General features: G+C 35.9%; 1 protein-coding gene across 2 annotated transcripts in view; it reads right to left on the reverse strand.

The window, feature by feature from the left end:
- The window catches only part of LOC113503367 (voltage-dependent calcium channel subunit alpha-2/delta-4-like), a 19,509-nt gene extending 5,100 nt beyond the window's left edge, over nt 1-14,409 (reverse strand). Inside the window, exons 1-18 of one of the 2 annotated variants that reach the window (XM_026885264.1) lie at nt 13,607-14,408; nt 13,098-13,362; nt 12,774-12,945; nt 12,417-12,548; nt 11,809-12,098; nt 11,304-11,533; nt 10,319-10,541; nt 8,332-8,472; nt 4,919-5,011; nt 4,806-4,829; nt 4,299-4,325; nt 4,137-4,217; nt 3,293-3,367; nt 3,034-3,141; nt 2,489-2,748; nt 2,057-2,214; nt 542-679; nt 60-253 (exon numbers count right to left, since the gene is read on the reverse strand). In XM_026885264.1, the coding sequence (XP_026741065.1) occupies nt 60-253; nt 542-679; nt 2,057-2,214; nt 2,489-2,748; nt 3,034-3,141; nt 3,293-3,367; nt 4,137-4,217; nt 4,299-4,325; nt 4,806-4,829; nt 4,919-5,011; nt 8,332-8,472; nt 10,319-10,541; nt 11,304-11,533; nt 11,809-12,098; nt 12,417-12,548; nt 12,774-12,945; nt 13,098-13,362; nt 13,607-13,872 (2,877 nt within the window). In that variant the 5' untranslated portion in view covers nt 13,873-14,408. Of the gene's footprint in view, nt 1-59; nt 254-541; nt 680-2,056; nt 2,215-2,488; nt 2,749-3,033; nt 3,142-3,292; nt 3,368-4,136; nt 4,218-4,298; nt 4,326-4,805; nt 4,830-4,918; nt 5,012-8,331; nt 8,473-10,318; nt 10,542-11,303; nt 11,534-11,808; nt 12,099-12,416; nt 12,549-12,773; nt 12,946-13,097; nt 13,363-13,606 lie in introns of both variants that reach the window. The other variant, XM_026885265.1, reaches the window with a different exon arrangement.
- Between the last annotated feature and the right edge of the window lie 578 nt (nt 14,410-14,987).

Below are 14,987 nucleotides of genomic sequence, written 5' to 3' on the forward strand. Positions count from 1 at the left end.
GTAAATGTTTGTTGAAGTTGTTTGAAGATGGTAATTAATATACTAAAGAAGTTACTTACGGGTGGGGGTCGTGTCTTACTGATCCTCATTTTGGCGACGGGAGCGACGGGCGCGTGCACGATGAGCGTGTCGGGTCTGGCGGCGGCGCGGCGGTACCATGCCTCGCCCGGGCCGCGCGGCCACCACGACCCAGACGGCGGGTCCGCGTGCGCGCTGGTGGCGTGGTACTGCTGCCACCGGGTTAGACCGCTTTCTGTAACAAAATTAGATATTCCAGTGCAGACGTAATCACGAAGCTTGAAAGATCCGCAGAATGCACGCGAGATGTATGGAAGGGTGACGATTATACCGAAAAATTTACCTATTTATTTAAAACTATTTGAAATCAATATCGTAAATTGAATATAGTCTACTTTCTAGAACTGTCTCGTGACAGTAATAGAAAGTAAGTATTAGTAGTAGAAGTTGGTAAGTATTGGTAATTGGTGATCAAAACCTTAGTGAAGATAATATAATTCCAAATACATTATTTGCAAGTTACCGCTGGCAAAGAAGGCGGTGGTGGATCCAAGCTCGCAAGTGGAACAGTCCCGCTCAGTGCCGGGCGCCTCGTGCTCTCTTGCCCAGCGGTCCGTCGCGATCACCTCTTTGCAGAACTTCGCCATTAACTCCTCGTTACCTGTTCATACAAACAAGTTCTGTATTTGAACCTGCGCCAATAACCAATGAAGGTACCTACTACAGGTACTATAGAAAAAAAGAGTTCATTCTCGATTTTTCCTCAGTCTAGAAATCTACCTATATAATCTTTTTCAGTGATCGTTAATGCTACAATAAGCCTGTAGATCTACCACCACGTCTTAAAGAATAATATAATGTTTGTGGAAGTGTTACACCGCAACACAACGTAGAGCGGCCCTCTGTTAATGTTCGGCAAATTATTACGGTATAAAATTGAGGAAAGCCTAGGATTAGCATAGAAGAAGGAATGAAAATATTCTTCGAATGTTCAAAAATAAAGTATCAATGATTCAGTGCATTGAAAGAAATTTTAGGAAATTGCGATTAACAATGTTGTTTACAAGGGTATTATAATCGTTGAGAAGTTATCGGACTGTCAGGTACAACTGATTAGGAACGATATCTTGATAAGGATGTGGACATCAACCTCGTATAGCATGTTAATCAATAAAAATATTTGCAGATGTTTAATTTTTACGTTCCTTTTTTAAATTTGCAGAAAAAAAAGAAGATAGACTATTGCCAGTACTTCGTATCAGCAGAAAATTGTGTCATTATTTCCGCTGAAAAAATGTAAATGGGAAAATACCACAAAATAATTAGCTCTTTAATTAATTTAAATAGAATGATTGGGCCCAGTTTGCTGTCTAATTTTGCAGTTGATGACTTTTCCTTATTACACTATATGTCGACATAATTTCACAAGGATTAGAAGTTCTTAAGCAGAGCTTTAGATAAGATTAAGATACTCCTTAAAAATAGAATTTATTTGAATTTTTCGATATCTGCGTCTACCTACTTTAGAAAATACCTTGATAGATGATTAATGATAAAATGCTAAATTTAATGTGATGACGTATGTTTCTTAGATTACAAATATCTCATAATCAGAATTTATCATAATGGCTTTTATGAATCAACATTAATAATTATTTATTTAAAAAGGGCGCATATTTGACCTGTTTTCAGAACTATACATATATAGTTATATATTTCAAAGTTTTCTTGTGTAGTTTAAAAACTTGATCAATCATTCATTAATAAGAGTTTTTTTTGTTTGTTTCTACTTAGTGCGAGTCGACTTAAGCAAAACAAGCCTATGTAATAAACATTTTATAACTATAACTAGCTACCGGAAAAACCGAAAGCTATTCAGCTTCAAGTGACATATTTTTTTGTTTGCCGTCATTTTAGGCCCTTCTAAGATACCCCATATACCTACATCAATGTCAATGGCTACTAGAGAAACATAGGTTTAAAAGTAATAACATTTTCTTAATAATACATATAGCCATAATGTAAAAAAATAACGTACATTGATAAGTTTTCTCGAACAAAGATGGCGGGATCGGACTGAAGAGATGTTTTAATTTCTGCATGGGGAATACAGCTTCGTCACTACGACGCTTGGTAAAATGGCGGACCTCAGCTTCGCGGGAATCGAAATGAGGTTCGATATGCCGACAGTATAACCTAGAAAAGGTATGATACATGATTAGTACCGACGTCAATTTGGATTGAAAATGGTAAGATGTTTGATAAGTATCATGTCCATTATGACGAGAAGATGCGTAATTTTAAATGTTATTCAAAGCGAAATTAGTTAACATTTATTTCTTAATTAGTTAATGAGATTTTCCGCATTCTTCAACGAATTTAAGCTAACAGTTTTCCAAGAAATTACAATCTTAATGTATACTATGAATTATCATGATAAGATAATTATCTATAGATAAAAGTTCATTACCAATCCGGATGAACAGCGAACTCTGTTCTAGAGAGAGATTTCCACGCTTCACCGGCTATTTGCTTCGTGAAGGCCGCCTCGGGAACTGCGTGGACTCTGTTACTTAGCGGCAGGACTACTATCGCTGTGTAATGGTTTAGCACTCGCTTCCAGTGATACTCTCGCATCTCGAGAATAGCCCTCATCCCGTCATCGTAAATGCTCTTCCCATACAGCGTCTTGTTGCCTTCCTCTTTGTCTATTATTAGCTCTTTGCGGAACTGGAAAGTTATATTCATGTGCTTATCAGGGCCCCAATTCTGCTATTTATAACGGCCGATGATTGAATGGCAGTTGGATTAAACTTGAAACGATTTCTAGCAGAATCGGAGACGGAACAGAGACGCCGTTCTATGTCCGCTTCTTCCGCAAATTATCGTGATTAAAAATAAAGGAGGTTTTGATTAATTTGTTATAATGTATGTGGTGTTGTCCGCATTTATTTATTATTATTTATTATTTTATTTATAATTAAAGGAATATGTTTAGGTAAATATCGAACGCACCTTTACCCATTCTTTCGAATAATACCGTGGTTTATGACTCTCAGCTTGTTGTTCCAGGTCTATAAAGTCAACAGTCCGATATCCTGGCTTTAGAATGTCGCCATCAAACTGAAAATCAACAGAACAGTATTTAAACATGAATTGAAGTGAATTTAATCTTTATGTTTCCGGTGATAGAGTATGTTTTTCTTTACGCCATTTTTCTGAATATGATAATTTATTATGTTGTAATTGTTTTCAATATTATCGCATTACTTACTGTGTGTTGGATGTTATCATGTAAGACAATATTGCCACGATGGTCGATAAGACATATTGATCCTCCCGCGCCTACCTAAAACAAGCAAATACTATTAAAAACCACTCTATTGAAATTAAATTTAGGTAGCTATATATTAATCATGCCTTATTTACTACATCTTTAGGTATACCAGATTACGAATAAAGTAGCTAGAATTAAACAGCACTGCTACAATTTCTAGACAATATAAGAATATCAAATCAGATTTTTGTGGTCCTGCCAAAATCTCTTATTATAGCAGCAAAGGCTGTGGGAGAGAGACAGTTATATGCCATGTAGAGCGTTGTCTCGTTTCCACAACTGCAATATTACTGTAGAATGTGTTGAAATGAATTGACTAGTGCGACGTGCGATGTTTCCACCGCATTGTTCAAGGTTCCTAATTAACACGACTAGCTATCAATCATGATAAAGGTGTAGAAAGGAAATATACAAATGATAATCCCAGATTTCAATTATCTTGTGATATCGGAATAGAGGGCACAGATTTGTAGGTTGTAAACACCGTTAGGTTCTTAGGTACGTGTTTTTTTTATATAAACTCCTAAAGAATTTAATCCTTGTGTCGCTTGGGGTTCACAAACATTTAAGGCATAACAAGCAATTGTGGACCACAAACAGCGTGTCATACGGGAGGATCAAACCCACCACGGCGCGTTGCGCACTATGCGTCGTGGTGGTCTATATATGCATTCAGATGTTCGTGCTTTTCTGTATTATTCAATTAAATGAAAATTGTTCAAAACGTGGTGTTAAGTATATAAAGCTACTAGTTATTACTAGTTATACACGTGTATGGTACCTGATGGTAGGGCAACAGCAGTTTGAGATGGTCTATCGGTATGTCAACACCGGCTACTCCCAACAGGCGGTTAACTGGATACTGTGGAAATATTGACGTCATTTAAAACAAAAGAGATACTACTGAGTTAATTACACTATCTTATTATTGTCTAACTATTACCGTTCGCGTAGAATTCCTTTGTTTTTCCTGTAAACAAACGAATGCGATTAAAATAGATAAAGTTATCAAACAGTGACGGATGTGTTTTCGATTGTTAAAATAATACAATTTTGCTTTTAATTTCTTCATTCGGAGTCTATTAAGATATTGTCAAATTGAATCAGATATCGAGTCATTTTATACGATGTTTTCCCTAAAAAATATGCTTATTGTAAAGTGACTAACACGCGCATCGCGCACCGCTCGACACCGCAGTCGGGCGCCTGTATGCGTTTTAGTCATCGACGGATTTGATGCCAATCCGAAAAGAGGTTTGCTTCTCTAGGCGGTGAAGCAATCTGTGGTAGTACGCGTTTCTGTGTGTTAATTGCCTAAGGTAAGAAGCATGAAAGTTTGGCAATGTGAAGAAAATAGAGAACGGCATAAACATGGAGACATGTTCCAGAAGTGGGATAAACAAACTGGACTGATGACAAGGATGATAAAAACTTATTAGTAGGTACTTACCTCATCCAGTTTTATCGTGATATTCTGAAAAAAGAAATAGGCATTGTATTGAGTGGATTTACGATATTACTTTGAATATAAAGAGAGAAGAAATAGTTCGATTCAATTCATACCTCTGAAGTAACGTGGTCAAATACTGGAACAGAGACACTTATTTGCAGTCTGTAGTTCAACATTTCTCCCTCGTAATAATGCCCATATTTGTCCTGAAATAATATATTGCGCAAAATTGATTCATATTACAGCAATTAGAAACTAAATCTTGATAACCACAAAACTTTATCTTTGTATTAGATAGTTAACTGCTGATTATCTACCTGCTACTATCCTTAGCTATAACGTAACACATTCCTACTGACTATGAGATAAGAAAAAAAAATAATTAAAAATATTATGAACTAAATTACTTAAAAAAAACGTTAAAAGAAGTGATGTGGTACATTTTGTTCGGTCCGAATCATGTCTGCTAGTGACGTCATGAGCGTTTAATTCGTTTTAGTAGTATTTGATGTTTGCACTTTTGCAAGAATCAAAACTTGTGCCGTTTAAGTAAGAATATAAGACTAAAAACGTACCTAAATTTTTAAGTTCCATATAAATTAATGGAGTATGTAATCGCAAACAGGTGATCAATTTCAAACGGACCCTGAATGGAAAGAAGCCGGTGTCCAGCATTATATACGCTCCACACTGGTATTAAAATTATTATATCCTGTCAAGATTCCTTTGTATTGTGGGACGATGACCCCTCACCGAGCCGCGACAGAACAGTTGCAGTTTTATTAGATTAAGCATCATATAAGACTAAAGTTTAAGAGAGCCGAGTGCAATTGTGGTTGCCATAGCAACTGCAACCGTCTTACTTGCACAGGTGACTTGCGACTTTTCCTTGGTATATTTGGAACCCTCATGAAAATCCATAAAATGGTTGTATTTGAAAACTGCAGGCTAATTGCCTGATTGTACCTTCATTAAAATACCGATCACTATCGACATGTAAATTACATGATATCGTATCTAGATAACAGAAGTTGGACGGTCGAGGACTATTGCATTTCTCTTGAACTTTCTGCAATGTTGGCATCATTGCAATTTATTCCATATTATTATTTACACAACGACCATATTTCTATTTCTAGATGGTGATATGCGCTGGCTTAGAAACTCTACCGGTGCGTCATCTGGGACGCAGCTGGTCTTTCGGGAGTTTCACCACATGTTGTAACTTCGTCCGACGGATCTCATACCGATTCTGAATCTAAAGCTAAGAAGACGTCAATTCGTCCAACTAAATTGATCCTTGTGATTACGACCTCGATCGTTTGAAGTTATGAAGTTGAAGCTGTTTCTCATGAATTAGATGATATTATGGATGAGGCATTAAAGAAGCGTTTATTGTTTGTTAGTGCCGTTGTGTACTGGCAGATGGCAAAAGCGGTTGTTGCAAAGGAGGAGGAGATGGATTCGTCGCCCACGGAAGATGAAGTCATTTGTTTATCATCAGAAGAGAGTGATGATGGGGCGTCGTCGCAGAGTTCCTGTTGTTAATATTACTCCTCGTGTTACTGAGTATAGGCCTCCGGGTAGGATTTTGAAGTATCAGTATAGTAGGTGTGCAATTCGACAATATATTTGTACCTGGCAATTTGGTGTTGGTTACCAGGACGAATCATTTACATAGTTACCTTTATTTGATTTGGATGCCATTGGATCTCATTCGTTTCGTACTTTTGTACAAAATTAATATGGTATGATGATAATTAATAAGGTTGAATATTTGCTAGATAATTTTGAGATAAATCGCTATTATGAGTAAGTTTGAGCTAGTTTATAAACAATTTACAGATTTGCGTGTGAAAACTAAATCGGGCTGTTTAAATTATTTTGTTAAAGTAAGCGTTTCCTAAGCAAATAGAATGAACACATCTACTATTATATGTATTTGTAAAATTCAGGCATCCCTCAAACGAAACAGTCGCTTTACCAATTAAGCTTTTGAGGGCACTGACCACAACTTCAAATATATCCTACATACTTTGACAAATGATTTCTATTCTAATCAGTGTATTATTATGTGCTTAGAAGGATTTAATCTATAAATGAGCAATTAATTTATAAATAGCTTAGAGACAAAACAAATAATATAAATATTATGCTCGTAGCCGACATTTAATCTTCTTACGTGGCAATCAGAGGATTAATGTCAACTATACTTGGAAATTATAATGCGTACATAAAAAGGGATTTACGACAATCTTGAATATTATCATACTTTGATTTAGTTTATAATCCTTTTCTGTGTAATATAATAATTTTAGGTATTCTTGATAATTATAATATTGTTGTCGGTGACATATTATCAAATGGACAAATAAGTGGTCAAAATAGGCTAATGGGATTATGTTTATCTATCGTTAAAATAGCACCAAAAAGTATGTGAATAAAGACACTGATTACTGATATTAGATAATATCATAGAAAGTAGCTTCTTAATGCAGAGGCAATCCTAAAATCAGGGCATTTTGGTTATCTATTCTTTTCATACGAAATTAAGTTACTGCTAAATTGCAGGATTACAACTGATGGGAAGGATCGGGAAGCGCCGCCATTGTTTTGTTGCCATGTGGGGAAATATTCATGAACACTTTACTCCACCTCCACTCTCAGGTGAAGTAATTGGCTAAACAAAATAGTCATCCAACGATTCCCGCATTTGCTCTGTGTGGATGCAGATCAACCCATCACGCGACTGCGGGATGGTAAATTGCCTGACGTATGAATACATTGCATAACTTGTGTAATCCCTTTATCAACAACGTCACGCTTTTATCTTGATTGGTTTCATAGTTTTCAAATAGATCTCGTCTGTAGCCAGCAGTTGTGAATTTTTCACCAGGTATACCAGAACACATGCCCTTGATTGGTCATGAAAATCAAATATCAATTCGGTTTGTTGCATGTCGCTTTTTTTTTCGGTCCCACTAATTGTATCGGATTGTAAATCGTAAACCCCAACTCTTAAGCTTATTACTTTCCATTGGCTCACTTTTATTTAAAAAATATCGCAAGTAAAAGTGTCATGTGTATTATTGAACTTATTAATAACTACGATTTATTGTTTTATATTGAAAAAAATAAATACAAAACAGTACCTACCTATTATTAGTGGCTTTACCGCATGTTTTAGGTACCTACAAGATGTATCTGGGAATGGAGTTTCGGTTCGACAATAAGATGATATTTTAAGAAAACCTTTCTAAAGTCCTAAAATAATTATTATGTACGTAATTGTACTTAATTTTTTCAATATTGTATAGGACTAGCTATTGCCCACAGGCTTGCTTACAAATCGAAAATGATCAAAAGGACATAAAATTGGGATGAGAACTATCCTATGAGTTAAAACTGATTATAAACTATCTGTGTACCAAGTTTCGTCTAAATCCGTTCAGTGGTTTTACGTGAAAGAGAAACAAACATCCATTCATCCATACATTGCATACAAGCTTTTGCATATAATACTCACATAATTAATTTGGTACATCCAGTCCTTATAGAGTTGTGATTCGTTGAGTAGTTTCTTCTTGTTCCGCCTCAGGGCTTGGTACCTGTTCATCTGCTCTATGTTCTCCTTGTGTTTCCAATACAACTCGCTTCTTCTCGGATCCTAGAAATAAAAAGGTATATTTTAATTACATATACTGGGTTGTAAGCCCGACTGCAAAGGAAGGGTTATGTTTAAAGATTATTCCTTTGATAAGGTAACAGTTGTATAGTTGTGTGAATGAAGAAATAAATGTTTCATATTTTCATACTGTATTTATTTCAATTTAAATCGAAATCTAAGTAGATTTCGCTTTAGTTAGTTATTAATATCTATGAACTTCAAATCATAATATTTTTTAATCAGTGATTCATAATATTTGTAAGCCTTACAGAGAGTTAATTAAAAAAGCAATGTAAATGCGATAACATATTTGATTGATTGTGTAGAAAATGCATTGACTAATACCTATACTGATCGCGGAAGTTTTGAATAATATAATCTTTTATCTTTTACAATGTAAATCAATTAAAACTGTCTGGAAAATTTATTTAACAATTACATGTATTTGAGGTCGCTGTACTTTCTTCCTTCACAATAACCATCATATATTCATTGAGTATATAACAAATGTGATCATAACTGATATCTATCGCGATATCTGGTGTCGCTAATGGCTAATTTACATTAATTGATAATGCTATCTATGAATCTACAACAAATCTGAATTTCCGTTTAAATACATTTACCTAGACTGTGATTCTTAAAATGTGTCATGCTGATTAATGATTTGCTGTCTTAATAAGTGAATTATTTTTAGGATTCAGTACCCAATGTTTAAAAACGGTACCCTATTACTGAGGTTCTGCTGTTTGTCCGTATGACACTCATTAATATATTTTCGAATTCATGTAAATCTTTGCAATTATGTTTGCTTAAAACGGTGAACGGTGGGTTAGGAAACGTCACGTTAGGGCCCCGATCCTGCTATTTACAAATACTTTCCAATTATTATGTTGGCAAAATGCTTAAGAGAATAGGAATAGTTTCAAATCAATCCAACTGCCATTCATTCATGAGCCGTTGTAAATAGCAGAATCGGGGCCCAGGGGGGTGTAAATTCGTAACGTAAATTAAAGGTATGGGGAAAGGTGGTGAAGCCTGCGACAGTGGTGACTGAACTCGATTTTTTTTTAGCTGACACCCAAATGTACTAGAAATCTTTTGAGCGATAAGTCGCACCCATACCGCACAAGGCGTCGGCTTGAAACTAGCGCTTGTTATCCCTACTTGCGTCAAAATGATCTTCACAGCTTAAACTTCACTGAAATCTGCAAAGGGATCTTATCTTCTCATAGTTTGCAATCAATTCTTACTCATTTTGACATCCGTTTTAATAAGATAAAATAGCTTTTCCGGTGCTTTGGTGGCTGTTTTCATACTTTTACAACAAGTCACGGATTCCTAGTATGTGAATAATATTGTTTGGATGTAAAAAAATGTTTTTTATTACAGCTCAATGCAGGCACAGACTGCTTTAAGTATTCTAAGTTTTTCTTTCACTCCCAGGTCACTATGAAAATGCACCCCACTACATACGAATTCAATTCCTTAGAGCGGGAGCATTTCAATAACAGAGGATAAAATGTAAGACGTGGACAACCCTTGTCACTTAGAGGTATAAATCAATGATAGCAGCCGATTCTCAACCCTACTGAATATTATGCATAACATTTCCTAAAAATCAGCAAGGACACAGGATTATGGATACCATACTTCTCGACATTTCGACAACTCCACAAGATAATTTTTACGATAGAAATTTTAATTAACTATAACTAAGCGGCTGAAGGGTGTTCAAGATAATGGCAACGAAGGTATCATAGAGTTTCTAAGTCTTTAAGACCTACAGAATTGCATTTATGGATGTACTTCATTAATATGATGTTAAGAATGTGTGTTGACATACCTCAACATGTGCATACACATCACTAAAGACTGTCTGTCGCTCTTCTCTCTGCGTGACAAGCGGGCGCTCCATGACTTGTAGTATCTTGAGGACCTGCTGCGTGACGTCATACGGCGTGATCAGCTCCGCGAAGTAGCCGTCGCGGTCGCAGCTCAGGAACTCCCCAAAGGACCGCGTGTGATCCCGAAGACCGAACAAGTCGTGAAGCCACATCACAAACAACCTATGTTTATTTTACACTTTAATATTCTACTAGACTTATAAAAGTGACGTTCTAAAATTAATAGTTGTCACTTAATTTCATGTGAGAATAACAAATGCTACATGGCAGTAAGCACGACATTTGTGGTAGCAAAATATGGCTGTAAGTTTTATAACGACAGATCAAGGGTCAAAATTGAAGATTATAAGCAAGAAAATGAATTGAAAGTAAGGATGTGTCTTCTACCTAGCAATAGCACTATATGATCAAATTACGAGTAATTGCTTAGATTATACTTATGTTGTCTATATTTCTAATGGGTAGCACAAAATTACAAGACTTCCTAAAAACATTTATAGAACTTTTTAGGGAAATTTCTATAACAATTTAGACGGAAATTTAACATGATATCTAAATTATTGACATCCGGTAAGAGATAACAATAATGGATTATTTCCTAAAGGGCTTATTTTTTTATCACACTATATTTAAATTATAATGATGATAGACATTTAATCAAATAATTAGAGTCGCTATGTTTATTCCCAGCCGATGTGACGTATTTCCTTATTTTGGAAGGGATGCGATTCTTGTCAATTTCAAACTATAATGACAGTTAAAGGACTTAAAGATCTGCGATTCCAGTGACATATAACGTTTAAAATACTTTAAACGTTAAAATTCAAAATTAGAATAACAAAGACAATGGACTGACGAATAAAACGGCTTGCTTTTCTCGATTTGTTCCCTAGAACCAGATTTGTTCCTTAGAAGCATACATACCTAATCCGTCCATCAGGATCGAGATGCCTCATGAGCTTGGTATAGTTCCTGTAGATGCTGTCAGTGAGCAGGATGACAGCTTGCTGGCATGCGCGCGGCCGGTCCTTCGCCACACGCTGTCGCTGCAGCAGCCGCACCGCGTACCCCAGCACATCCTTCATCCTCGTCTCGTTTACCATCTTGTAGTCCTTCATCGCCGCCATCATTGCTGCACTGTTCACGTGATTTGCCTACAATCAATATACAGGATTTCAGATTGGCATTATTAATATTGCAATTTAGTCTATCCCTACGACAATAGGTAGTGCAAAAAAATTTAGACTATTTACGATTGTAATGTAAAAATCTACACAATCCACACTTTCTATCCTTTTTATTAATGACGAAACAAATAAATATATTTGAACTGACGTCTTTGCCACTCTTTCGCATCAAGTAAGTTAAATTATCCTGTAGTAAAGTAATCCCTGTAAAAAACTTTTTTGAAGAAGTACACACAACTTACCGGCACCATCTTCTCATTGAAGCAGCCGATTGGAGATTCAACAACGACGTTGAAACGCAGCACATTGACTCTATCGTCATCAGTGAGGGCGCTCAGCAGTGCCAGCGTAAACTGCTCGGCTATGACTTGGTTGGAGGAGTTGTCCATGGAGCCTGAAGCATCTATCAGTATGAGGACATCCCGGGGAGCTCCCCCCGCGCTTACGTACCACGGCCGCAGCCGACAATCGTACACTTTCTCAGAATCCTCATCATCAAATTTGAGCTTGAACATTGTATCCCATAAGGCCGCTGAAAATAACAGGTGCAAGTTTTTAATTCAAAATGTATTAAGGGCGCAGAAAAGTAGGAGAGGAATACTCTTTCCATCATACGTGATGATGGAATCGATATGGAATGGAAAGGTAACAACAACGACAAGTATAGAAAACTGCCCCCCCATAACTATTGTTTTATCGACCGGTGCTATCGCTTATCATCGGCATGGGAAATTTAGTGAGATTATGAATGACATGACATGTACTATGTACATGTACTGTATATGTTGTTGATAATATTATTCTATAAACTATCATTGAAAATGGTAACTAAAATTAAAGTTATTCTTGCCTGGATAATGTCTCAGAAATCCTTGTGCACTGCAAAAGTACTGGAAATCTAGAGATGAATCTTGCGCGTAGTTCCTTTGAAAGGTCGACAATAAACCTTCTGACCAGTAAAGTGCTTCTTTTACTTTCGGAGCTAAAACAAAAGACGAATTACAAGTATTTTAGACATAACGAAAACCATATTCGATTGACTGCATGCAACATCAATACTTTAACAAGTCACGTTTTAAATTGTCTAGAGGTCTCTACAATCTGCTTGCCTATGACAAATAAGTACGACTTTTTGCTATGAATTAAACTTGCACATTTGCACAATTTTACGTTTGCATAAACAACGTTACAGTATTGATTCGCTTACCACAATCAAAAACTTCAGCCACTACGTGAACACTGCTATACTCTAGCGAAACTTCGGCATCAAAATGTTTGCTGTTCTTAAGCTTAATTTTTCGTAAACTTCTACAATTAAGGGGTTCTTGATTTTCTTCTAAATCACTTTCTTCTATTTTCTTTTTCACATTATTTAAATTCTAGAAATAAAAGTTTTTTTAATAAGCACTAAGTAATAATTATTCATAAGACAGACGTTTGTTGATTGATTGAGAGCACAAACATTAGAGCAATTTAATTATACGTAGAGTATAAGTATGAGTATTAATTAAAGAATGTTCTCAATACTAACAACGCTGTAGTCAAAACTGTAGGTTTCATCAGGCTCAGAGCCAAGTCCAGCCAGTTCCTCAGCTCTCCGCATGATTTCCTCTGCAGCATGAGCTCTCCTCTTCAGCAGATCTTCCAAGGAGTCCGCCATCTTGTTCACGATTGCCGAACCGTTACGCACTTCGATCTTAATGTCTGAGAAGCTCTTCAGCAGTTCCTTTCTTCGCACCACAATGTTATCGTTGTCATATAAACTTTTTGAGATATCGTTTGCCCAGTTTTGTACTCTGTGGAAGGTTTGAAGCTGCTATAAAAATAGTAACAGAATATTTCAGCATACTTTTTGTTTTCATTTTCCAAATTAGAATTGATTTAATTTTTTTCGTTAAATAAAAAAATATTGTTCAATATTCTCCAAGAAAGCGAACTTGGGCAAAACAACGTTTGTCGGGACAGCTAGTAACTTATAAATAAGGGTGTAAGTAATAGAGTTCTAATACCAAATTTAAATCAATTCACATTCAAACTCACATATCCGGTGGGATCATTTTAGGTGCAGGCTTAACTTTTTTCGCGGCGATAGGCACCAGTATCGTGTCCACAACATTAGTTATAGTAACAGGTTTAACTTCACTCTTATTTTTCATAACTTCGAATAGAACTTCTTCATGTTTTGCCAAATTCTTTTTAATGGTATCATCTGTTTTTTCTGTCGCATTTTTTGGCTTTGTTCTGACACAGTCCGATAGAGTTATTAAGTTTATTAGTATTAGGAAAAAAATTGGTGTTATTATCATATTGGTTTTTTTATTTGCGTGTTTTATTTATTGTTATTTTTCTTTCATGGTGCGCGGGCGGGTCGCGCGCGGCGCGGTGACTGTGCAGCCTCCCTCGTCGCTCGGCGTCCCGTCGGCTCCCGACGTCCTGGCGCCACGCACCCTATTTGGCGCGAGTGCTTTATCGAAGCTCCTCGATAAAGTTATGAACCTAGATTACTGACCTATTTTTCGCTATATATAGACGAGTATGCTTTCAGAGATGAGAAAAAAAAGTTGGGAGCCTTATATTGCCGTTTGCAATAAAAGAAATTAAAATTTTGTATTTGCTTTTCGATATTATCCTTAAAGTTGATACTCGTAGTACAATCTTCCTTTTGCTACTTAAGCTTACCTTTTTTCTTAGATTTGTTCTGACTGTGTCAATAAAAATAAAGGATAAGTATTTGTACACGTAATGATTTAGATTGCGTTGCAATATTATTCTTAGCACCTAATAACAAAAGCAATGAAAATAGCTGATCTACAAAATTCTTAAACCAAACAAGCCAGCACTGTATTTTAATATATTTAAAAAAAAAGTATGTAATCAGAAAATATTTCATTGAACATTGAGTAGTTTACTGATTCATAAATATTAATACCTCTGTGTTTGCAAAGGGAGCACGGACAGATGTCGTTGTCATTTATTGTGAGAACTGTGCGAAGTGTATTTCAGTTTGTTATGTTTATGATTTGTTTTTCACACATGTCTAGAATACGCCACTTCGCGTTATTAGAATAGAAAGTTAACAAAAACTTTGGAATCCGAACACGCCAAAAAAAATAGGTCTAATTAAATTGGTATGAGCTTATACTCGTCATCCAATAATTCAGTTTAGATGTTACGGCATTAATTTGCAGTTTTCTGATGTAAAATCGATTGAGATCCATGTTATTATGACGTTTAATATTATTCCTTATTTCATCACTTTTATGACCACATCCATGACCACACAGCTATTCAATTTAGCCTACATATTATGTATATATCTTCTGGACACAAACATATTGCCCAAGTTGCTCTTCTTAAAACACCCGAATCCCGTACGCTAACTCAAAGTCGTTAATTTCGTGAAAACCATGTCAAAAAACGC

Source organism: Trichoplusia ni, chromosome 19 (assembly GCF_003590095.1).
Source record: "Trichoplusia ni isolate ovarian cell line Hi5 chromosome 19, tn1, whole genome shotgun sequence".
In the NCBI taxonomy this organism is placed as follows: Eukaryota; Metazoa; Arthropoda; class Insecta; order Lepidoptera; family Noctuidae; genus Trichoplusia; species Trichoplusia ni.